This window comes from Lynx canadensis, chromosome E3 (genome assembly GCF_007474595.2).
Source record: "Lynx canadensis isolate LIC74 chromosome E3, mLynCan4.pri.v2, whole genome shotgun sequence".
NCBI classification, from domain to species: domain Eukaryota; kingdom Metazoa; phylum Chordata; class Mammalia; order Carnivora; family Felidae; genus Lynx; species Lynx canadensis.
In genome coordinates, this window is record NC_044318.1 from 35,613,822 (window position 1) to 35,640,225 (window position 26,404).

The 26,404-nt window shown below is 42.7% G+C and overlaps 1 protein-coding gene across 3 annotated transcripts in view; it reads left to right on the top strand.

Moving 5' to 3' along the window:
• BAIAP2L1 (BAR/IMD domain containing adaptor protein 2 like 1) overlaps positions 1-26,404 on the top strand; it is a 94,869-nt gene that overhangs the window by 56,879 nt on the left and 11,586 nt on the right. For 2 of the 3 annotated variants that reach the window (XM_030300809.1, XM_030300808.1), the window contains 9 exons: positions 12,353-12,414; positions 12,522-12,593; positions 14,065-14,202; positions 14,844-14,996; positions 16,722-16,889; positions 19,367-19,514; positions 21,381-21,597; positions 22,239-22,316; positions 23,368-23,548. In XM_030300809.1, the coding sequence (XP_030156669.1) occupies positions 12,353-12,414; positions 12,522-12,593; positions 14,065-14,202; positions 14,844-14,996; positions 16,722-16,889; positions 19,367-19,514; positions 21,381-21,597; positions 22,239-22,316; positions 23,368-23,548 (1,217 nt within the window). The remainder of the gene's footprint in view (positions 1-12,352; positions 12,415-12,521; positions 12,594-14,064; positions 14,203-14,843; positions 14,997-16,721; positions 16,890-19,366; positions 19,515-21,380; positions 21,598-22,238; positions 22,317-23,367; positions 23,549-26,404) is intronic. The other variant, XM_032591639.1, reaches the window with a different exon arrangement.

The following is a 26,404-nucleotide window of genomic DNA, read 5'->3' on the forward strand; positions in this document are numbered from 1 at the left end:
GCGTATTTCAGCTTTCTCTTAGTGGGCACGTGTACATGAAGAAGTCTACTCTGTCAGTCTCTCTTTTAATTGGTACATTTAAACCACTTATATTTAAAATGATTAGTGATGTCATTAGATTAGCATCACTGTACTTGTTTTGTATTCTTTGTACTTTTTCATTATCTTAAAACAATCTTCCCCATTTCCTGCACTTTCTGGTTTTAATTGAGCATTTTATATTCTATTTTATCTCCTCTCAGCATACTGATTATACTTAAACTTTTTTTTTTTTTTTTTTTTTTTTTTTTTTTTTTTTTTTTGGTAGTGGTTGTCCTAAGGTTGGGTAGTATACAGGCAATCTAGGTCCACTTTCAAACACCACTGTATCACTTCCCAGGCAGCACAGGGTCTTTATGCAGAGTATTACCGGTTCCTCCCTCCTAACCTCTGTAGCACTGCTGTTATTCATCTGACTTATCCATAAGTCATACCCACTCCATATGTTGTTGCTATTACTTCAAATAAAGTTATCTAGTGTATCAATTAAGAATAAGAAATACAAGGTTTAATTACTTTCATTCATTCCTTCTTTAATGCTCTTCATTTCTGTCAACCTTAAAAGTAAAATAGCCAACTAGTTGACCAGCAAAATGAGTTTATTTGGGAATTGCAATAGGGGGTACGCAGACTATGACAAACCATAGGCAAGTCCAGAAAACACAGGAGAGGGCTTGCTTTTACAGAGGAAAGGACAAAGTGGGAGGGGCTATTTGGAATGAAAGCTCATTGGAGGAGGGCGAGAGTTCAGGTTTATGGTGACTTCTCATTGGCTGAATTGTTGCTGGGCCGGAGAAAATCTTCTTTCCTCCTCCTGCGGGTAGTAGGCTTCTTCCTGTTGGGAAATTCAGACATGCTGCCTTTTCCCTGCTGAGGTCTGCAAATGGCACAAGTGGTTATAGGCAAGAACTACCCCCTTGGGGGCTTTCTGACTCCATTTGAAATGAGGTTTCCTTTATTCATTTTCATTTCTTTATGTAGCACCAAGTTTCTGTCCTCTGTGATTTTCTCTGGGAAGAGCTTCGAACTTCAGTTTTCCTCTGATGTCCTTGCTTTGTCCCATCCCACTGTTGTCTTTCAGTTTCCTCCCAAAATCCTTCTAAATGAAGTCTCAGATGTAAACCCTGTTGATGGATGCTATAGTAGTGAAGTATTAGGGAGGGGGATAATTCTATAATTCTAGGTTTAAATCTCCATTTTTTTGTTTTGTGGGGTGTATTTGATTTTTAGTGGGTCAAAATACCTGGCATAAGGCTTTAGTAAAACGGTTTCTTTTGAGGCCTCACCTTCCATACACAGAACAAAGCAAGAACAGAACAATGCTGGGCTGATTTCAGAAAGGTTATTTTCCCCCTCCACCTGCCTGTAAGCCCCATGGGCATTTTCTCCAGTCTTCAGGGTAGGAACCTGGTGGGGGCTCCTAGAGGTAATACTCATGAAAGTGCTAGACTCGTCCCCTAAGACTGAGCCCTCTGGAATTTTTTTTTTAATTTTTTTTAACATTTATTCATTTTTGAGACAGAGAGAGACAGAGCATGAAGGGGGGAGGGTCAGAGAGAGAGAGGGAGACACAGAATCCAAAACAGGCTCCAGGCTCTGAGCTGTCAGCACAGAGCCCGACGCGGGGCTTGAACTCACAGACCGCGAGATCATGACCTGAGCTGAAGTCGGGCGCTTAACCGACTGAGCCACCCAGGCGCCCCTGGAATTTTTAACTCAAGCTGGTTCGTGCTGAGCCTCCAGCAACCATCAGTTACAGTTGAAGAGTTTCTAGCAGTACTGGCTCCAGCATTGGTTTCTGCTGCCAGTAAACCAGGATTCTCCACATTAGCCTGTCTCTGGTTTTCAGGGCAGATCTTTACCTGTGAACTTAATTCTCTACTGAATCTAAGAAGCACTGTTGTTTTTCAGTTTATTTAGCTTCTTGATGTGAGTAAGAGAGTGATGACTTCCAAGTTCTTCACAGAAACCAGAGCAGAAACCAGAAGTGCCCTTGGTGGTTGGTTTCTAACCAGCAGTGGTCAGATGTGTCTGTTCTCCAATGGATCATTCCTGGTACAGTATAAGTATAGAAGAATTGTCAACACTTAAAACTGAAGTGCTAAGTATTCTGTTTAGTAAAGGGAAAGGCTCTGAGGTAGAGGAAAGAGTACTGTGTGTATTCCTTTTTGATAATAGTGGTAAGGGAAACAAAGGCAAGAGAAATGTAGCTTAAATCTCCTCAGAGCTTGCAGCCCACTCATAAACACTTGAAACATGCAGACCATGACCTTCCTCAAGCAACTCATGGCTGCCTTACTTCCTTAATGTTTTTGTTTTATTAAAGACTAAAAGTAAGCTTATCTTAACAGCAGCTAGCCCCTCAAGGTCCTGAAATCCTTGCTTTCAAATTCCTTAGAGGCTACGCTATCCCTAACCCCCACTAACTTAGAAGTTATAATCAGTCACTCCTTGCAACCCTAGGGTGGCTCTTTCTGCCCACGGGTTCTGTCCCTGTGTTTTAATAAAATCATGTTTTTGCACCAAAGACATCTCAAGAATTCTTTCTTAGCCATTTTCTCAAGAATACCTTCAACAGGAGATGGACGGTTTTTCCTTTGGGGACCCTAAGAAGGGGGAAAGAAACATGAGAGGAGCCCTGAGCTGAGTTTAGGAGAGGTGGGTGTCCATTTGTCTATTTTAGTAAATTTTAGGAATTATTCTGAAACATTTTAAGCATACTAAAGTATATTAAAGAATACACAGATGTGTACATGTAAGGAACAAGAAATATTTAAACAAATGTGGTAACTAGGTATAAGTTGACAACCTAGTATGTGGGCTTTATTTCCAGAAAACAAGTACTCAGAAAGAAAGCGTGTTGAAAAGCATGTGGGCCCATTCTGTTATTGTGTTTCATGCATTATTTAACTAATTTGCTACTCCTGTCTGGATGCACACCTTACCAGCCAGTGTTTCCTTTCAGAGCTCAGGAAAGCACTGTACTCTCCTAAGCCTGTGAAGTAGATATTCTGGTTACCACCATACAGCTGACAGTACTGAGGCTGCATGAGATGACCTGGAGAGAGGTTAAAGAACTTACCAGAGGCCTGTCTGGCACCATTGCATCTTTCTGCAGATGCTTTAACCTTTGCCCGATGTTTGTGCCCCTTGAGTTCACTGTGGGTGATTACAATGCAGAGCACCCCACTTTCTGAAAATGCTCCCAGTCTTTTAGCTTTCACAGTACCCCACTCTTTTCCAGCCTCCTCAGCCAGCCTTTCATCTTCAGGAGCTCTTCTTAGACATCTTGTGTTCTGTCACTGAGAGACCAGCAGTAGCTGCTGGCCTTTCATTATGGAAGAACGATGTCTTTTGGGAAACCTATTCTAGGTCTATATATAAAAGTTCCTTTGTTCTGTGTCTAAAGGGACTCCACTCCTCTCCAAGAGGGAAAGAATGTTTGGGTTTGTAGCTACAACTTCTGTTTGGCTCAGAGAACTTTCTCCTTCAGATCTTTGGCCATTTCTACTATTTTCTAAGATTGAGATTGCCAGGGACTTACTATGAAATAAGCAGAGCATTGGTAGGTATTCTTTCTCATGTCAACACACTTCTTTATCAACCAGCACTGGATTGATGACCAGAGCAGGTAGATCTTTTTAAAAAACTTTTTAGAAGATTTTTCTATTTTTAAGTAATCTCTACACCCAGCATGGGGCTCGAACTCATTACACCAAGATCAAGAGTCACATGCTCCACCAACTGAAGCAGCCAGGCACACCCAGACTATGCAGATCTCTTATTCCTCATCAACATTTGTTCTCTAGATTCAGCATCTATTAATTTTGCCTGAACGAGTGTTTACTGTACTTGTTGCATTTTACTTTTAACAGAAGCCCTCCTTTCTCTCCTCTTTCTTTTTTTATTTATCTATTTATTGCTGTGGGCTCATGGGTTCCAAGGTTTTTTCAATTATTTATATATATCCTCTTACTGTCCTTAATTACTTTGGTGCTCAAACCGTCCTATATTGGGCCAATAGGAGCTCCTTCAGGCTGATTCTAATTCATTCACTCATTCATTCATTCTTTCTTGTATACTTCCTTATTTTCTTGCATAAAAGTACGTTTGAGGCTCATCTTGTCCCTTCTCAATTGTGGAATCAACAGGTATTTTTTTCTGAGGAATGCTCCTTGCTTTTAGTGGGGATGATACTAGAAGCTAAGATTTGAATACTAGGTGTGCTTATTGCTCTGTTGAAGTGTCATCTTGATCCTTTCAGCAAATAGATCTAGGAAATATATACATGTATACAGTGTGTACTGTGTACATACATACATACAAAACCAGACCTGTGTATATGCATACATATATGCATATATACACATGGACATATAAAAATAAGCATATGCACTTACATATTTTGGAAATATGTGCAAATATTGGCTCCCAATAACATCATCATATTTGTACATTTTCTCAATTCTGTGATACACCTAAAATAGTTCTGGAATTATTGGGGCACCTGGGTGGCTCAGTCAGTTGAGTGTCCAGCTTCAGCCCAGGTCATGATCATGTGGTTTGTGAGTTCAAGCCCCACATCAGGCTTACTGCGGTCAGCCTGTCAGCACAGAGCCTGCTTTGGATCCTCTGTCCCCCTCTCTCTGCCCCTCTGCTGCTTGCACTGTCCCCAAAATAAATAAATATTAAAAAAAATAAATAAAACAGTTCTGGAATTATTAAACATTTTTATCAGTTTAAACTAGTAGAACACTGTATGTTTATTATACTTGAATTAAAAAAATTAATTTGGGGGTACCTGGGTGGCTCACCTGGTGAGCGTCTGACTCTTGATTTCAGATCAGGTCATGATCCCAGGATCGTGGGATCAAGCCCCATGTCAGGCTCCATTCCCTCTTTCCTCCCCTGCCCCTCTCCCCTGCTTACGTTCTCTGTCTAAAATAAAAAATAAAATTAAAAAAACAAATTTACTTTAAAAATAAATTTTTTATAAAGTGAGTCTTGAAGAGATATCTGCACACCCATGTTTATGCAGCATTACTCACAATAGCCAAGAGGTAGAAAGAACCAAAGTGACTGTCAACATTTTTTCCTCATGATGAATAGATAAATAAAATGAGGAATATCCATACAGTGGAATATTATTCAGCCTTAAAAAGAAAGGAAATTCTGGGACACCTGAGTGGCTCAGTTGGTTAACCATCTGACTTCAGCTTGGATCATGATCTCATGGTTAATGGGTTGGAGCCCCTGCTTTGGGCTCTGTTTGGACAGCTTGGAGCCTGGAGCCTGCTTCGGATTCTGTGTCTCCCTCGCTCTCTGCCCCTCCCCCATTCATGCTCTGTCTCTCAAAATAAATAAACATTAAAAAAGAGAGAGAGAGGAAATTCTGACATATCCTATAGCATAGATGAACCTTGAGGACATTGTACTAAGTAAACCAGTCACAAAAGGAAAAAAATTTTGTATTGATTTATAATATGTTATAAGTTTATTTATAATAGTGAAGTTATACATAAACTGAAGTATTATAATTATACATTTTGGAATACCAAAAGAAAATGATCCTACTAAAATGATTTCAGAGTTTGTAAGTTTGTCATTCACCCTACCAATTTTTTTTCCTGTCCTGAACATTGTGATAAAATGTTATAGAGACTCAGGGCACCTGAGTGGCTCATTCGGTTAAGCGTCCTACTCTTGATCTCAGCTTAGGTCACAGTCTCATGGTTCGTGGGTTTGAGCCTCGTTTGAGCCTGCACTGACAGCACAGAGCCTGCTTGCAATTCTCTCTCCCTCTGTCTCTGCCCTTACCCCACTAGTGAGCTTGCTTTCTGTCTCTCAAAATAACTAAACTAAAAAAATGTTGTAGAGACTCTATTTTGTTATCTTCCTCTTAAGATTATGAAGTTTTATTCCAGTAGACAGTTACATTACTAGTAGATCACCTTGATTCGTGGAGGCTTACTGGTAGATTTTTTTCTGGTGGATCTATTTTGGTTTTGCCCTTGTCCTGTGACAGTGTTTATTCCTAAGGTACGTCCCTTCTTGATGTCACTGGGCAGCCTGTGGTATTTATGAAGCCTTTCTCACTTGGTGGGACTTGAATTCCCAACTTTGTATTCCCCCCGACAACTCAATGTGTGTCCTACTGAGAATCTCTGCCAAACTCTACATCCTTCTAACTGCTGGTTTTTCTTAGAGTCTCACCCTGTGCATGTGCAGTTTAGGTGTTAGCCAAGGATTTAAGAGGAATCTATATACAGATTTCGGGTCTTTCTGCTCCATTGTGTGAGTTTATCCATTCTATAATTTATCCATTTCAGTGTTGATAGATGTTTGAGTTGTTTCTGGCCTTGGATATGTGAATAAAGCTGCTATGGACATTCTTGTGCTTCTGTTGGTAAACAAATGCACTCATTTCTCTTGGGAATATATCTAGGAGTAGAATTGCTGGATCACAGAGTAAGCAGATTTGTTTATCACATACTGTCGGTTTTGCCTTTTCCAGAATGTTTTATAAATAGAATCATACAGTATATAGCTTTTTTAGTCTGGCTTCTTTCATTTAATATATTTCTGAAATATATCTGTGTTGTTATGTTTATCAGTAGTTAATTTATTTTTATTGGATTATATTCCTCTAAGTTCTTGAAATGAGTGTTTAGTGTTTTTCACACTCCTCTAACATATGCATTTGAAGGCTATAAATTTCCTCTAACCACAATTTTTAGTTGCATCTTACATGTTCTTATATCCTATATTTATCATTTTATTTCAAAATAATTTTAATTTCCATTGTGGTTTCTTCTTTGATCTGTAGGTTATTTAGAAGTCTGTTTCTTCATTTCCAGTATAGGGACATTTTCTGGTTACCTTTCTTTTAATGGTTTCTGGTTTAATTTTGATGTGGTTAAAGGGCATACTCATTGTGATTTCAGCCCTTTGAAATAGAGTGAGGTTTTCTTTTGATCTCTTTTTAATATACTCTTTGCTTTAAAAATGAAGTTATCAGATATAGTCTTCTATATATGTTCACTAGATCACCTGTATTTATCATCTTATTCAGTTTATCTACATTTGTACTGCTATATTTGCCTACTCATTCTACCCGTTTACCAAGAGAAGCATATTGAAGTCTCCTACAATTATTATTGATTTATCTATTTCTTCTTATAATTCAGTTTTAGTTTAAATATGTTGAGACCATGTTAATAGCTGCCTATGAATAAAAAAATTTTCCATCTTCCATATGAGCCTTTTCCCATTATGAAATCATTGTTTTATGTCTAATTCTAATAATGCTTCTCACCCTCTTTGACCACTTACTACATCTTGTTTGGTTTTAATGTACCTACATCGGCTTTCTTTTGTTTAGTGTTTGCTATATATCTTATTACATCCTTTTACTCTCTGTATCCCTATATCTAAAGTGTGTCTCTTTTAAGGAAAATATAATTGGGTGTTTTGTTTTGTTTTGTTTTGTTTAATCCTAACAGTCTTTGTCTTCTAATTGGATTATATAGTCTATTTACATTAAGTGTAATTACTTTCTGCTGTCTGTCCTATGTTCATTTCTTCTCTTGTCCTCTTTTTGGCTGATTGTTTTTTCCCCTGTTTGCTTTGTCATTATACGCACTTTATTCTTTTAGTGGCTACCCTAGTGGCATCTCTTCTTAACAAAGTCAGATGCTGCCTGGCAGTTTACTTTTCTCTCAGACTATGAAAGAACTTTGGAACACTATATACTTCTAATGTACAATTTCTGTTTGTCCAATTTGTTTTCATAGGATGGACTAAGTCGTGATCAGTGGTAGAATAATTACGGTCTCCATGAAGACATTAATTAGAACTGTGGTACTATAGTTGGCCAGGTCAGAAGCTAGATTTCTGGAGGAGTGTTGGATGAAATGCTTACCCTATCACTTATTTGGCTTTATCCCTACATGCACGTTGTTTAGTGGTACAGTATTGACACTCACCAGAAAAGAGCACCTCCATTTGCATCCAGGGACTGTGGGTGGGCAGCCCTGAGGGCTATTCTTAGATGCTGGTAAAGTTTTCAAGTTGAGTCACGTGTTCATGGTTACTAATCTGCCTCTGTACTAATTCCGTGCTGGTGACTCTAATCTGTGGGATACATACTTGTGTATTTAACATAGCCATCTGCGTGTAGTTTGCTTTTACTTCCGTTATATTTTCTCATCACGTTTGATATTTTAAAAATTGTCAGAAAAAGTATATCCTTTTTCCAGTGACGTTTTTGGTCAGGTTTACCATAATTCATGGAGTGTAACTTTAGGTCCACAGTATGTTGGCTTTTACTGTCTCATTTTATTGTTTGATTCCACTTGAAGTAACAGGGAGGATATCGTGTGTGACTCACTCCATCATTGCTCTGTGCTTTCTGGAAATACTGTGTTCTGATTATCCATGATCAATTATAAATGAAAAAGTCTGTGTGCCTACACGTTGAGCACCTGTTCTGTGCTACTCATGTCTGTTAATAGTATCCATCTGGTTTCTCTAAATTTATACTGTGAATTGATGAAGAATTATCTAGTTGTCAGGGTGCCTGGTGGCTCAGTGAGTTGAGCTTCTGTTGATTTCCTCTCAGGTCATTACCTCACAGTTCATGAGATCAAGCCCCACATCAGGCTCTGCACTGATAGCACAGAGCCTGCTTGGGATTCTCTCCTTCTCTCTCTGCCCCTCCCCTGACTCACACAGTCTTTTGCTCTCAAACTTTAAAAAAATGGATTATCTAGTTGAAAATATATTAACAGTCCAACAACTAATCTGTATTTCAAATGAAAACTTTTATGTGTTCATACAAGTAATATTCTTTAATTTTAGTTATTTAACTTTTTAAATCCATTCAGTTTAAATTCGTATCTTTATATAGTATTGTCCAAATTATTGGACATGTTTATTCAAAGTTCCTAAAACTGATAGTGGACATCAACTTTTAGTTATGTCAAATTCATGATTTTGAAATATGTATATATGTGAATCCTTTAGTAATGCTATTTAAGAATATAATTTACTCAGACTGAGTCATATTACTGTACTTGGGTGTTTCTTCCCAGAATGTGTACTCAGAACCTAAAAGGAAAAAAGGAAATGGTTGATCAGTACATATGGTCTGTGATTTCTGGGACCAGCACATTGGTTCCTGTTTGGGTGTGTGTTTAGTTCTGCTCCATTAGAATCTGGGCTCTGCTCCACCCTCCTTTTCAAAACAATTTTTTTCTTCTCAAATGTAATTTATGAAAAATTAGGTTACAGGGCTAAGAGTAAATAAACGTGTGCAATGCAACTTTTCAGACATAAAGGAACACTTGCTATATTTAAGAATAAACTTCTGTAGATTGAACATAAAGACTTTTCATTTTCTGTTTCAAGATACACTTTTGGCAGCTCCCATAATCACAGTAAAGATGTTTTCTAATCCTTCTTTGACCGAGGACTCCGTGGCTGCTGCTATAAAGTCAGCATTTAAATTCCACGAACTGTAAGGGACAGGAATAACCAGGCTAAGGTCGGGTGTTCTGCTCCTGGCCACAGAGTGAATGGGCTGTTTCAGTGAGCCTTTCCACCCAGCTGCCTACAGGGAGAAAACCACGAGGTGGGAGGGGCCTCGAGACCAAGCACCAGGGTCAGCAGCGCTGGCTTTCACAAGAGTGCCACACTAGCACAAGCTTTTGTTTTGGCAACATGCTTCTCAGAGATCCACATTATATACGGTTGTAGAGATAAAGTTCATGACCATATGAAAAAAAAATTTGAGTGCTTTGATTCTAGCTTGAATCACACTGAGTGATTTAAGCACAATTATTTTTAGACTTTTTAAAAAAAGTAGATCTGACTTGCCAAGAATAGAGTGCTTAATTTTCAAATAATTGAAGTAGGATTTTTTTTTGTTACTGTTTTTCATCTGTAGCCAAGAGTTATTTATGATTTTAAAATGGATGTGAAAGTAACTCCGACTATTTCAGTGTCTGAAATCACTAAATGATAAAATGACATTTAATATAATTATATTCTTGGGCATGTGAAGGCTTCCTGTGTGGTAACTCTGAATTATTTCACGTTGAGCTTTAGGAGAACGTAATTATGGGAGAAATGAAGTCAATGTCATTAAGGATGGAGAGTAGGTATCTTGATAACTTGGTGTGATGGGGATGCGGCTGGCTGTGTGTCTGCCCCCTCCCTTTGGTTCATCCAGCAGGCTGTTCTGTTAGAGGTTCCTAGAATCACAGGCTGCTTAGGGGCTTACGAGTTACCTATCTGTAACTTTGTAAGGTTCTGTCCTTACAGGAAATTCTCTGTCCCCACCACCTGCCATGGTTATCTTAAGCAGCATTGTCCACAGTGGCCTTCATGCTGAGGAGGTGGTTTATCTGGGATACCATGGGTGGGGGCCAGGGAATGACATGTTACGTCTGGTTTTGAGGGATCTCTGGCATCTGTGAGGAAGAAGATCCAGAAGAGAACAAGCTGGGAGTAAAGAGAAATGATGGGCAGGGGGACACTCCTAGTCCAACTGGTGGGTTTGAATGTGTTGCTGGGTGGCAGATTACAGTGACTCTTCCCCACTTGGCCTGGGACAGATGATTGAGTGCACATAGATTTCACATGTTATTTCCACATATCTTCTCTCCACGGCAGGGAAGGGCCAGCACATTTGTTGCCCAAGGAAGCAAGATGAGTAAGGGGCATGATTTCACCCTAGAGGTTGGCCCAAGTGATGACACCACATGCACAAGGGACTGCATCTTTGTCATTGAGTGTGACACATGGGTGAAGTGTCGACCCCTTGTGACTGGCTAGCTGGCAGCCAAGAGCTGGGGCTAGAGAATATGGGGTGAACTCACTTTTAGACATGTTGACCATGACGTACCTCCTGGGACATCCAGGTGGACAAACATGTTCAGGAAGGGATTGAATTTCTTTTTCTTTTTTTTTTCTTAAAATTTTTTAATGATTATTTATTTAGAGAATAAATAAATAAATGTGCATGAAAGCGTGCACAATTGGGGGAGGGGCAGAGATAGAGAATCCCAAGCAGGTTCCATGCTGTCAGTGCAAAGCTGGATGCTGGGCTCAGTCTCATGAACCATGAGATCATGACCTGAGCCAGTATCAAGAATCAGATGCTCCACTGAATGAGCCACCCAGGTGCCCCCAGAAAAGGGTTGAATTGGGGGAAACCTAGACTGTTTGAGAGTCAGATGTCTTAAACTGTTTCGGCAACAGGGCACTGTAGTGTCATTTGTGTAAAGGTGACAGCTGAAGTCATAGTCTAGTTGGTATTCTTTCTCTTTTCCCATATCCACCACAGTCTTAATTTAAATTCTCCTTCATCTACAGCCTTTCAGTTCACCCAAGGAATTCCTTTCTATCTATATCCACTGAACCGTAGGGGACCTACCCAGCACATTTTGTTTTTATTTAATATGGTCTGGTGGTTATTCCAGATGATTCCATATCTGCCAGGTCTTAGGTATCAGACCCATTTGGTTCCTATAGATAAATGAGCAGGGAGAGAGAGGCTCTTGCTCACCTTTATCAGAGCTGAAGAAATTCAACCGCTTCCTGAACACGTATGTCCCAGTAGGTACCTCACGGTCAACATGTCTATCACACTGCCTCAAACTGCCAGAGATGTGCTTTGCAAATCAAATGATCATCCTGCTGCCTTTGGAGTAAGGCTCCTTAGTCCTGGAACATTCTCTTCTGTCCTGTGACTGTACTTGTGTCAGAGACTTGGTGTAGTCCCGGGAGATACGATGCAGAGCACTGTCCCTGCTGCATTTTCCCATGGCGTTAATATTTTCCGAAAGGACACAAGAATGAGAGAAAAAATAACCTTTATCTTTTATGCCTGACAGATAATCAGATTACTCTGGGGATTAGATAAAAATAAGTCATTTGTTCCTATAGGTAGTTACTATAATGACCATGATAATCTTTTGTAAGTGAATTTAAAAATTAAATCAGATAAATAAGATTCCGCTTAGGGAGGGAATAAATATAGAAAGCATGATGTGAATTTGAAGACAAAAGTTGGCATTCTTTGGGTGAACAATGTTGTGGAGTGAGTTTGCAAGGGGCTGTGTCCCTCTGGAACCCACCCTGCCATGGGTGTGAAGTCAGTGTTTCTGACAGGCCACAGGGCCTGATGCTTCCAGGCATTGAGGGCAGTGATAGACTGTGCTTCATTCCATTACTTTACTTACTTTAATATCTTTACAAAATCCACCCAGTGACTCTCCCCCCTCCCCCCAACATCTGGTTTTATTCACAGGCCAAGTTCTCATAGAGATTTCAAGTACCCACAAGAAACTCAATGAGAGTCTTGATGAAAACGTATGTAAACTTTTGATACTTATAAAATATATGTATTTTACATTAAAAATTTGTTTTGCTTAAAGACTCAAAGCTGATGTGAATTTTTCATTTTCTTTTGTTAAAAGTTCAAAAAATTCCATAAAGAGATTATACATGAGCTGGAGAAGAAGACAGAACTTGATGTAAAATACATGAATGTGAGTACACGGTTTTGCTCCACCTCCGTGGGTGGAGGTAGGTGTGGGGCACGGGGGCCTGGCTTTCCCAGGAGGCTACGCTTGCCTGGTCTCTAAGCCCTAGGAGAACTTTCTCTCACTGTCTATCCAGCAGCAGCAAATACGGATAGAGATTAGTATTGCGTATATACACAGATGCATGAAATAGACAAGGTGCCTTCCAGGGCTCCATTTGCATTAACACCTGGGATCTTTATTAAAAAGCATAGAGGAAAATATTGCAAGGAATCCTGCTTCTAGAAAGCATTGTTTTCAAAGTACACACACATGGGGATGCCATCTGCATCTGTATTAGTGCAGCTGTTGCTTTCACAAACCAGCACTTGAGGACGTGAGACGTGCTTGGTGTTCTCCCAGTCATCACAGACTGCTCCTGCATGGTGTCCCTTGCCTGTCACCCGGTACTGATGATTCCAGCAGTTTTCTCCGTCTGCCTGACCCTCCACACACAGGGCTCTTTCCACCTCCCTTACCTGCTGTAGAGTAGCTACTTTCTTTGCCACCCAAAGCCCCTTTCTCACCAAGACCCCATGTGGCAGTAAGCAGTGTAGGTTACCTGAAATCGCCCTGCTGCCCCTGTGTGCACTCTGGAGGGACCTCCAAAAGCTGCTGAGGTAGATGTAATGGCAAGCATTTTCCATACATTATCTGATGTTTATCCCTATAGAAACTCTTTATGTAGATACTCTTCTTTTTTTTTTTTTTTTAATTTTTTTTTTTTCAACGTTTTTTATTTATTTTTGGGACAGAGAGAGACAGAGCATGAACGGGGGAGGGGCAGAGAGAGAGGGAGACACAGAATCAGAAACAGGCTCCAGGCTCCGAGCCATCAGCCCAGAGCCTGACGCGGGGCTCGAACTCACGGACCGTGAGATCGTGACCTGGCTGAAGTCGGACGCTTAACCGACTGCGCCACCCAGGCGCCCCTATGTAGATACTCTTCTTATCCTCACTGTACAGATTAAAGGGAGAACATGGGTTTTAGAGAAATTAAATAATTGCTGAGATCACACAGGAAATGAAGGACGATGCCAGAATTCTGACCTAGATCTATTAGGCTCCCCAAACACTTCGCTACACAGCACCCAAAATAATTGGTTGTGATTGCAATTGTTAATTTTGTTTCTTAAAACTGTAAGTCATAAAACAGTCAGGAACATTAAATTGTTTTTTATTCCCCAAAGTACTTACCACTCAGTGTTCTAAAACATTGGAGAAAACAAGAAAGAAGAGATATTGTTATCCTATAGGAGCTGCCCTTGTGGTCAGTGGCCCCTTCTGTGAACGGGGAACTTGAGGACAAAGTCACACGTTGAAGTGGAAGGGAGGCAACGGGTGTGCAGGGCCACGTCCAGTGGAAATATTGGCAGCAGTAACTGCCCAACAGTTTGTATGGTGCTACACTAAAACAAGCACAACATTTCACTTACAGGCAACTCTTAAAAGATACCAAACAGAACACAGGAATAAATTAGATTCTTTGGAGAAATCTCAAGCAGAGTTGAAGAAGATCAGAAGGAAAAGTCAAGGAGGACGAAATGCACTCAAATATGAACACAAAGAAATTGAGGTGAACTTTTCAGCACTTCTTTATTTTGTTGTTGGTGATTTGTGCAGTTTACAGGGAAGCTTACTTACCTCACTCAGCATATACTTTCATCTGCTCACTGCTCTGCTGCTGTTGAAGCTTATGAGCATTTTTGAGTTGCTATAAGCTTAAGGCCACAGTTTTCCAGAGTCGAGGATAATTAGTAGCCTCCTAAGAACATGGGCATTTTTTCCCGATTCAGGGTGGTTAGCATTATTATCCCCATTTTACAGATGAAGAAAATGAGGCTTAGGCTAAGTCACATGTCTGATACTTAGAACTGTGGTTTGAATTCGAAGTTTCTGGTTCTAAAGCCGTTGATTTTCCAACAGAACACAATCCTGTCCCTGAAACATAAAGTAATATTTTGTGTAAATTGCCCAGCACAGAGTGGAAGGCCTTTGGCAACGTTCTTCTGCACATGAGTCAGGGATCTTAATGAGAATGATAATACCTGCTCAGATCAGGCTACAACTTTGTTATTTTATCTAATGTTTATCTGCATTTAGTATTTATTCCATTATCAAAATAAACCAAGTGTAAAGATGGTGGAAGATAAACGTCTGGCTGTGCAGCTCTGATTCCTCATGTCATACTTGTATAATTATTATTTATTTTCCTAGTATGTAGAAACCGTTACTTCTCGCCAGAGCGACATCCAGAAATTTATTGCAGATGGGTGCAAAGAAGCTCTGCTTGAAGAGAAAAGGCGCTTCTGCTTTCTGGTTGACAAACACTGTAGCTTTGCAAATCACTTACATTATTATCATTTACAGGTGGGTTCAGATGGCAAGTTGTGTTGCATTATTAATAATTTCATATTCAAATGCCCTAGAAATTACTTACCTTCCATATATGCCTCAGTGTAAAGTGATGGGCCTATTTTGCCAATGAGAAGACTCCAAAGAAATAGTTTTGGCCAACTTGAATATGTGAACTTTCAGAAACGTGGATGAAATGGTCAAATGTTGCTTATAATATTTAAGTAATATATCCATATTTAAAATATTTCATAAAATGCTTAATAATTGAGAAACAGCACTTTTTCTTTTCTCATCTATGAGTCTGCTTTTCTCAGACTCTCTCTGATGCATCCTCAGCATCAGTGTCCTCACCAGAGCCGTGGGATGGGTCCCAGTGGGCCCCAAGTCCAGCCCACCTGGGTGGTTTGAGATATTCACCTTGGGAGTCCATGTACAGAAGTATCCCTGGAAGTTCTGTCCCAGCATCGAGACAGTTGTTGTGGTTACTTTTTTATCCTCCTCAAGGTGTTGCCTCGTGATCTCATCAACTGAACGACTGGCTTTACAGCCCTGCTTCCAGCACACATAGTCTTGAGGCTATGCCCCCAGAAAGCATTACAAAATATGTGTTATTTCCCTTTCCCTTTTTTTTAAATTATAAATTTTATTGGGCCTGTGTAAGCATCCAAAACTAGCATTGAGTGAAGTCAAATATTCATTGTTATTTGTAATGTAATTTAGAGAGTGCTCCATGGTAGAAGCTTTGTAAGCACTTGCATATAAGGCAACGTCCTCTTTTTCGGGGGAAACAACTTGGCCCTATCTGTATGCATCAGGCAAATGTTACATATTTTATAAAGTGTTTGCAACTTTAAGGACTATTCATCTACCAAATCTAAATTCCTAAGATCTAACATTGTTACAAGAAAGAATTGCAGTATTAGATGATCACTTTTGTCAACAGTGCATCTGTACTAGTTTTGGCAGAGTCATTTTCCATGGTGAGGGTGCCCTGCTGGGCCAGGGTCAATAGGCCAAGTGACCGTGAAGCTCTCTTCCTACAGCAAAGCCTTGCCACTGAAGGGATATTCACTGTGACACAAGGCAACCTGGCCTGTTTCCAGAGAGCTCTAGTTGGTGGCAGACTCTTTCTTACGGTTAACTTTGGATCCCAGCTATGCTTTGTAGCATAAACTAAGTCTACTTCTTTTCTCTATTGGAAGTCACATCACCTTTCTGAAAACTGCTCTTGTGCCTTCCCTTTTCCTGGCTTCGGTGTCCCAGTCCTTTCAGGGGCTCCTTGGATAAAGCAGGCCCAAGCAGTTGGTGTGTCAGGGTTACAGTCTGAGGGCGTAGAAGGGTTGGGGTGAGGGCTTTGCCCTCTCTCAGGAGTAAGAGGAAGAAAGCACTGATTGGCATTTCTGAGGCCACTGGGGAAACAGTAGGGCTTAATAAGATTGCTCAAGCCTCCCTTTTGGTGTTTGAGCTTGTTCTTCATCATTTACAATTCTTGTAGTTAAACTCTGCATTCATGCTGTGGGAATGGAGAAGCTCCTGTAGAAAAGGAGCCTAATCTTTCTCAGCCAGTAACCCAGGGCAGATGCTCAGAGATGGTTAAATGTTCACTGGATTTAACACAATGTCTCAGACTTGTGGTAGTAAGTCAGTAAAACATTATCACTGATAGTTGATGTAACTTTTCTCAGCTCTTTGAGCAATACGTGTTTGTGTTTAGTTGTGTTTCTTTTGGATTTATAGTCTGCAGAATTACTCAATTCCAAACTGCCTAGGTGGCAGGAGACCTGTGGGGATGCTACCAAAGTACCTGAGAAAATCATGAATATGATAGAAGAAATTAAGACCCCAGCCTCTACCCCAGTGTCCGGAACACCTCAGCCTTCACCAATGATCGAGAGAAGCAACATGGTAGGAACTGGTTTTCTCTCCAAGATTTCACATTTACTAATACGATTTGGGCCAAATTTGCACGGAGGACCAAGGCTTTTGTTAGTGGGAATCACAGGTCTTCCTTTATTCTAGGGCCTGCCTTTTCTCACTTCTATCCCCTTGCCTTCAGATTTGACACCGGCTGTGCAATGGTTAGCAGCATGTAGTGCTGTGGATACCACTGTTATCTTTGTTTTGGAAATGTTATTGTTACTGTTTTTAATTGTAATGATTCAAAATTTGTACGTTTATTCGTAGTGAAGGAAGTGTAGGTGTCTTAGAGAATAATTAGCAAAACTCTGGTGCCATTCATCACAACATAATCTGGTACTGGAAAAAAAAATATGGCCACCCCAGGATTCAAGGTAATGCAGTCAAGCATTGTAGTTTGCTGTTCTTTGAACCTGGGTTTTAGTACTTTGTGCAGACATGTGGAGATTTGTTTCCAGTGGGTAGTTTGGATACATGAGTCCACCCTAACCTCTGAAATGATAGCAGAGATGCTAAAGACCAGTCAGCAACCTACAGAATAGATCCATAACTGCATGGGGAATAAGAGAAGCTGCTGTCAGTGGGCCAACAACCCTGAAGGAGTCTAAAAGAAAGGCAAGATCAGTGTGTGGAGAATCAAAAGAGAAGGAAACCTTAGCTCTGAGCATGTGCAGGGCAAGACTGCAGCAGAGGGCGGAGCAGTAAGCTCAGAGTCAATGGTTTGCAAGAAGCGGTGGAGAACCCGGGACATTACATTCCTGTATGATTCGCATCCTCTAAGTTGGTCCGTTTCTTCCCCACTGTCTCACTTGCGCTGAATGTCCCACTTGCGCTGAATGAACAGTAGGCAACAGGGACTTTGGTCTACTGGCCAAAGCATCATGTTTTCACTGCAGAGGTCATGCATGCTCCTGGAAGTATCTTCCCTGTCCTCTACCCCACTGTAGGTAGCCTGTGATAAGGAGAACAGGCAAAACCCATACTAACCATAAAGAGTGAAAAGAATAGAGAATACCGTAAGATACCAAGATGGACAGATAACCAGGAATCACTGAGCAAGTAAGGAAAACCAATGCCATAAAAAGATACACCAAAAGAAACAAAAACCAGAATGGCCAATATTGGAGGCAACAAAGGAAATAGTGGAGGAGAAATCTTAAGAAAGAGATGAAAAGATATTACATCCCCAGGGAAAAATCAACTAGAGATTTTGGAAAGTAAAAATTGGATTATTATTTATAATTGAAATGTCTGGGATTTGCTTCACCATAATCCAGGCATGGGGGAAGATGGCTGTGGCGTATATGAAACAATAGTGGCCATGAATTTGTAACTGTTGAAGCTGGGTGTTGGGTACATAAAGATTTATTGTGCTCTTCTTCCTACTTTTGTACTTGCTTGAAATTCTTCTAAAATAGGTTTTTAAATTTCTCCCTCCCCTTCCTCCCTCCACAAAAAAAACAAACAAGAAAACCCCACACCAGTAGACGGGCTTGTTAGCAGAATGGAACTGCTTAGAAAATTAAGCCAAAGAGCTCTCCCAAAATGCCAAACAAAAACAGAGGATGTAAACTTAATGTTAGACAGGTTGGAGATACCCAGTTGCCTTCTTAGAATCACCAGATGTCTAATGGGGATCTCAAATTCAGCTTGTCCAAAACCACACGATTGATTTTCTCACTCTAAACATGCTTCTCCAGTCTTTTCCATCCAGGAAATGGCAGCTCCATCCTTTCAGTAGCTCAGGCACAAATGTGGACTCCGCCCTCCCTCTCTCTCCCCCTCCCCCTCCCCAGTCACAGCCAACCCACAGGCATGCCCTGTTGTTTCCACCTTCCAGGTATATTCAAGGCCAGCCACTTCTCCCCCTCTGCTGCCCTGACTATGGTCCCTGCAGAAGTTACTGCAGTAGACCCTGCCTGCTCTTTAACACTGAGTGAGTGAGCCTGGACAAGAGGAAAAAACCAAACCTCGATAGATCGTGGTCAAGTTGCAGAAAGAGGCAAAGAGAAAATTCTAAGAATTTCTGGGAGGGGGGAAAATAAATTACTCACAAAGAAAAGAGAACACTAATGGTACCAGATTTCTTGTTACCAAAACAAGATGTTAGAAATTAAAGGAGCAATGCACTCAAAATTCTTTGGAAAAATTATTTTAAGTGTAGAATTCTGTAGCCAAGAAGACAAATCCTATAGATCTAGAGAGGACCCTAAAATCCATAGAGACAGAAAGCAGATTAGTGGTTGCCAGGGGATGTGGGAAATGGGGAGTAATTGCCTTAAAAAAGACAAAATGAAGAAAAGAATGTGATAATCTTGAAATAATTCAGAATAGGGCATTACCACCCAACTAAGAGAATTTGGGGAAGGAAGTGGAATTTAAAACATGTTCCAACAGCCCTGGAAATCTCTGTAAGTCCATTGCTATGTTACACTAATATTAAACTAATAAGGAATTTTTCACAGGTTGGGAAAGATTATGACACCCTTTCTAAATATTCACCAAAGGTGCCCCCAGCTCCTTCAGCCAGAGCGTATACCAGTCCTTTGATTGATATGTTTAATAACCCAACAGCAGTTGCACAGAATTCAGAAAGGATAAAGAATTCAACAGGTAAGATATTTATTTTGATTTCTTTTTAAATACCTTTTTTTTTAATTTTTTTTAACATTTATTCATTTTTGAGAGACAGAGCATGAGCGGGGAAGGGGCAGAGAGAGAGGGAGACACAGGATCTGAAGCAGGCTCTAGGCCCTGAGCTGTCTGCACAGAGCCTGATGCGCGGCTCGAACTCACAAACTGTGAGATCATAACCTGAGCCGAAGTCGGACGCTCAACTGACTGAGCCACCCAGGTGCCCCTTTTTAAATACTTTTTTAAATTTTTTTTAATATTTTGGATAAATGTTACCATGAAGTAGAATTCAGCATTGCCTTATTGGAACTTACACTTCAAAATAAATAAAGGTACGGGTTTATTATAAAACCATAAGACATTTTATAATCGACACTTTAACACATACTAATTCCATGTACTGATTCATGTTTATATAGAGTAATTGTGCTATTGAAAGGTGTTACATTTTAGGGGCACCTGTGTGGCTTAGTCGGTTGGGCATCTGACTCAGGTTCGGCTCATGTCTTGATCTTGCGGTTTGTGGGTTTGAGCTCCACATCAGGCTCTGTGCTGACAGCTCAGAGCCTGGAGCCTGCTTCGGATTCTGTCTCCCTCTCTCACCCTGTCCCTCCCCCGCGCGTGCTCTGCCTCTCTCTATCTCTCTCAAAAATTAACATTAAAAAAAAAAATTTTTTTTAAAGAAAGGTATTACGTTTTAAAATATAACGTACAAAGAGCCTCCACACTGAGTGCCATATTAAGTGGCAATTGTAATAAAATTTCTTTTTTCAATAAAACAAATTATTAAAGTTCCCATGACAAAATTATGGTTATTAATCTTACCAGTAGGCTTGGTTTGAATTATAATCAGCGTTTTTCATCATCTCTAACAGAGAACTTCATGCTTTCTGAACACTTAAGTTCTCACTGCTTAAATTTCTGTTGATGCTGTTTCAGTAAATCAGGACCAGTTACTGTTTGCAGACATTTCAGGCAGCTTTGGTTAGGCTCTGCTCTGTGCAGAGTTTTTGACACCAGAGGCCCCTCTCTCTGTGATAGGTGTCTCACAGGCTCACTCATGAAAGTCATGGCCTTCAAGCCGTGGGCTAGAGAGAGCCACAGCCTGCAGCGTTTGCAGCCCTGTCCTGGGTGAAACGGGAGAGGAGATTTTCAGAATGGCTATTTTGTTTCTTTGGAGTGGGAAGTATCAGCCCACGCTCCAAGGGAGACAGAAATGTACAAAGTCCGGGCTGTGGGGTCAGGCCACCCACATCTGGTGCCTAGCTAGGCCACGTGCTAGCTGTGATCCCATTGAGTCACTGTGGATGATAAGTAGTCCTTCCCTCAGAAGCTGCGAAGCATCAAAAGCATGGACGGCACTGATTAGGGAGGGTTCAGTAAGTGAGCACGGCGAGAACAGCTGCATTTCCAGTCTCCTCTTGTTCCTTGCAGCCCAGAGCGTGGGCAGTGGGGTTTGAGTAGATCCCGCCCTGCCTTGGGATTCATGTTGGGAGAGGAGGGCGAGGAAGGCATCAGACCCTCTGGTGATGCATCAGCTGGCCTCTGATTACCTCAGAGCACGGGTGAGGCTTGGCCTCTGTGTGTCCTCTCTGCTTGGGGAAGAGCGTTTAGCCTCAAGGGTTGTCCTTGGTGAGGGGCCTCAGGCCGCGGTTCTGCTTCCGCTCCTCACTGTTCCCCGCCCATCCGTCCGTCGGTCCAGGCGAAGACTAAGGCTCGGAGATATGGCGCGTGGAGCTGAAGTGGAAGGATCGCTGGCAGACAGGAGTGGGTGGCTTTCTGGGGTTTGCTGTTGTGAACTTGCCGTGTTATCGCTCTTTGAAAAGCAGTCGCTGCCGTGCTCAGTTTTAACAGATTCTTCAGATGATCCCAGTTTACAGCGATCGGTTTCTGTCGCAACCGGACTGAACATGATGAAGAAGCAGAAGGTGAAAACCATCTTCCCACACACCGCAGGCGCGAACCAGAGCTTGCTCAGCTTCGCCCAGGGAGATGTCCTCACGCTGCTCGTCCCCGAGGAGAAAGACGGCTGGCTTTATGGGGAGCACGACACCACGAAAGCGTAAGTCTTGGGGTAGATGCTGCCCGCGCGGGAGTCAGGACCGCCTGCTGCTTCAGGGAACTGCTATATCTCCGTTGAGCAGCAGAGTCCTTGTGGTCACTGTAGTATTTTTACCAAAGTTAAGTTCCTAGTTTAGTTACGGTTCTAGTTTAGTTCATCGGAGTTATACTCTGTTCCGGGCCATTTTCTGTATGTCTGTGCATCTGCACATGAGTTTGATTCTTGAATAGATCATATGAAGTCGCCTTAGAAAGTACTTTAAATACTCTTTCTCTTCCTTTTTTTTAATGTGACTTTGGATTTCTCAAGGATAATATGCACATTAGATAGATTTTGTTAAGATTTAGCCCACAAATAGTTTAAAGGCTAGTGTCCTCATTTCAACAAGTAGGTGCATAGGCTTTACTGTAAGGTGGTTAACTTGGTTTCTGTGTAGATTATTTACCTATTAAATGTGGAAAAAAAGCCAAAAAGAGAATCCAAATAAAATAAATGCTGTGTATAAAATACACATCATGTGACATGGTGAAAAGGAATTGGTCTGCTCTGGAGTTGCCCCAAGTCCCCCCGTCGTGTGTTTATTGTCCACTTGTCTGCTGCTGACCCCACGATCAGGTTTTTTTTCTCACACTCATCTGTAGGAGGGGTTGGTTCCCGGCATCTTACACGAAGTTGCTGGAAGAAGATGCAAAGGAGGCCATGAGTGTGCCCACACCAAGGTAGGACCTGACTGTGGCTCCCATTTCCCAGTGACCACAAACTCACCTTTGACCGCATGTTCTCGGCCATATCAGAATTCCGTCTGCATATGGAGCCAGCCCCACAGGGAAACCTCCGATGGTGTAGGAGAGTACGAAAGGGGGATTGTTACCCACGGCTGTTTCCCTTGTGGCTTCTGCTGTGAGGGCATGCCCCCAGACTCTGCTCCTCACCCCGTCAGCCCTCTGGAACCACCCACCACACCGCCCCCCTCCCCATCTGGTTATTAAATCCAAGGCGACCGTCATGGTCATTGCCACTTAGGAAGCGCCAACATGCCTTACACTGACTAGCTCATTTAGTTCTCAGAACAGCCTTATGAGGTAGGTTGCCGCTTTAAAATTGAGGAAACCGAGGCACAGAAAGGTGGAGCCAAGGCTAAAACCCAGGAAGGTCTTTCCCACACCTGGCTGTGAAACTTGCGTGTGTGTTGCACAGTTATAGTCGGCTGCCCCATGGGGTCCTCAGAAGTGACCCCTCCAGACTACCCTCATCTTTACCCTAAACTGGCACATCCTCAGTGGTTCCCACCTCAGGGAAGCCCTGCATCCCATCTAGCTGTCCCGGCACACCTTTGAGCACCACAGTTGATGCCCCCAAGTCCTGGTCAGTGTCGTCTCTGTATCCTCATCCCTGGCCGTGTAGCTCAACAGCCACTGGGCCAAGGAATGAAACTAGGTATCGTGTTTACGATGTCAAAATGCTGAGGTTCTTTTTGTTTTGTTTTAATCTGAAGTGCTCAACACTTTTTAGTCTTCATTTTCTTATTGATCTCCTTAAATTAATCAAGAGCCAGCCCTGAATTAAGCTAGTTTTCTTTTGAGTGCACATTTATAAACCAGTGAAAACATGACAGTACTTTTTACATAGAGGTCTATTATGTGTCCTCTCCTCCCCACACCCTGTGTGGTTGTTAATCTATTGCAGTTCTGGCCATAGGATGTTCAGGATGTTCGGGGTTCAGATGGTGGGATCTTATGTAATGCACATTCTCTGCCTGTTGGTTGTTAGTCCAGCGCCAGTGAGAAGCATCAGCACCGTGAACTTATCCGAGAAAAGCAGCGTGGTCATCCCCCCGCCAGATTACTTGCAATGTCTGTCCCTGGAAGCAGCTGCAGATAAGAGAGCAGACATTTCCAAAAGTATTTCTACCTTTAAAGCACCGGTGTCCAAACCAGAAAGCACCTCTCCTGTGAGTGGAACTTCATCGTGACCCGCTGTGACCCAACTCCTGAATGGCGGTGGGGGGTATGGGCTGTCATTCCCACAGGGACGAAGGTTGCGATCGTGGGGCGGGCTGGGGGCAGGCTGGGGGCAGGCTGTGTGTCCGTCTCTTCTGGGTTCCCTTCTCTGTCACACTGCTGCCCAGCTTCCTAAACTCGTTCCCTCTTCTGTTTGTATTTTATCTGTAAATGCAGTTTATCAGATAGTATCAGGTTTTACTCTCTCCTCACCTTTGGTCCTGGCTCCAGTCCACCAGTCACTTCACCTTTTTCTGCATTTCCTTCAATTTTCATACTGTTCCCTGAAGGGAGACTTCAGGTTAAGAATGGTAACTACATCTCAGTGCCTTCAGATGTGTTTAGTGTGCACCATGTGCTGGGGAAACACTGCTTCATGTACATTCTCTAGAATCCTAAACAACCCTATAAGAAAGACTGGAGGGGCCATGGGTGCCCAGAGCCCCCTCATTCCTTGGGCAGCTGTGTCTGCCGAGCCCCGGTCCCTGGTGTGGGCTCTCGAGGTACAGAGATGAGCGACACCAATTCCTGGCTCTGCTGGAACCTACATTCTCCTGAGAGGAAGTGGGCGGTGATGGAGGCCATGCAGACAATCACAGCAAGGTGAAGGGATAGAGGGGAAGGGGTGACAGCTCAGATGGATGTCCCAGGTTTGCGTGCAGGCACTTATGAGGGATCCCGAGGGTGCGCCCCTGTGAGAGAGGGCACGGCATCGGGCAGGGGAGAAGCAGGACTGCGAGAACATCTAGGGCGCGAGGGCTTTAGCCAGGGCGATTTCCTGAAGAGCCTGGATGACCGAGGGCAGCACCCCCCTGCAGCCCAGTACCAGTCTCTGGGTCCTGAGTGGGATCTGGGCAGCACATGACCGTATCCGCACCCCCAAGGAGGCACTGTCGAAGCTGAGACCTGAATGGCAAGGAGCCCATCATGCAGGGTTCAAGGGGAGAGATTCCCAGACACAGGAGCAGAGGAGGGCAAGTACTTGGTACACTCAGAGAACGAGGCCATGATTGCAGGATGGCAGAGAATTGAGAAAGGGGTGCGTGTTGTCAGTTTTGTCTCAGGACAGACTATATCACAAAGGAAGGGCAGGATAGAGAAAAGGACAGTGGCCTGGAAGGCCAGAAGAGCACACCTGGCAGATTCGGTGGCGGGGCCAGGAAAAGGGACACACAGGGAGGGAGTGCCCAACTGAGGACATCCACTCTGTCGGCCAGGGAAGTGAGATCATTAGCCGATGGGGGCAGAGCGAGCAAGTCTCAAGAAAGAGAATCTGTGACACAGGCATTTTGAGGAGTGAGAAGGTGCCTGCGCTCCAGAAAGGTAGTCGCAGTATGCTGATGCCTGTTTACAATTTGGGGTCATGATCTCAGACAAAGCCAGGAGGTACGGTCGTTTGTCCAGCAACATGCCGCTGCGCAGCTCAGGCAAGAATTAAGTGTTGGAGGGTTACCAGGTGGTGGGGCTGGAGGAGGAGCAGAGAGTTCCAGGTGTCTGCAGGGATGGGGCTGTGGTGTTCCAGACCATGGAATCCAGGCATGGCCACGGACAGACGGTACCGGAGGGTGGGAAAGGAGGGGGCAGGTGGCGTCCGGACCTCCGTGAGGCTGCATGGTTGCAGTGGGAAGGAGCCGGGGAGGTGAGGGCCAGAGTGTGGGCTGGACTCCTGGGGGCTGCCGGCTTCCACCTGGAAATGCCCCCGGGCACTGTGGGTGGTCCACGGGCACTTGGGTGCAGTGATTCTGGGCTACTGTGATTTCTGTCTTCCAGTTATTGTGTGGTCCTTTCAGTAGTGCACGCTGAGGCATCTCCCTGCTTCTCACGGGGTGTGTGAAGCAGCCCTGCCCCAGCCACAGCCCTGCCCCAGCCGTCAGCACCCCTGGTGGCCTCTGTTCAGCTGTGAATGGTGCCTGGGCGCAGTCTCTGGATTACACGGGATGGGCACTCTTAACAAACGTGCCCCGTGTTTCAGTGTGCGAGCCTTCGGGTGTTTTGAAACATGCCTACTTCCTCATAAGCTGCAGTGGTGTGTTCTGATCCAGGAAGTGCAAGGTTTTGCAATTTCATTCAAAAATGTCTGTGTCTGGCTCCTCTCAGAGAAGCATACTGTACGGTAATCATTTGCACCTTTATCATTCCAAGTTACTCCGAACACCTAACTCAAAAATTATTTTCAGAAGAATGACACACAGCTTTTGGAAATGGAGCTTTTCCATTCTGTTGTCGTGGAAAAGAAATCGCTTGGAAGGACAAAGATATCAAATGCTGTTTTATTAAAGGCCCTCGTACATTTTAAAGCAATATTCACAGTGTTTGGAAATGACTTTAAGGCATTTTGAAAAGCATACAATTCCTTTTACCGGGGGAAACAAACCTTACAAGTGCATGTCACAAAACTCAGGATCCAGGAACACCAAGGTATGCTGTCCTGGTGTGACCTGTCTGTATTGCCTTCTCCTGTTTTTGACGTTCAGCTTTTTCTTAGGGAAAAATTCAAACATATACAAAAGTGGAAAGAGTCAGATATCTAATGACCTGATCCTCTCACCCCCAGCTTTCACAATTACCAGGTCATTTACCAGTCTTTTTCACCTTGCCCCCAGCCACTCCGTCATTTCAGTGTTAATCCCAGACTTCGTGTCATTTCACGTATAAATGCCTTAAATATAATACATTTTATTTATTTTCTAATTTTTTTAATGTTTATTTTTGACAGAGAGCACGCGCGCGAGTGAGCATGAGCGGGGAGGGTGGGGGGCAGAGAGAGAGGGAGACACAGAATCCGAAGCCGGCTCCAGGCTCCGAGC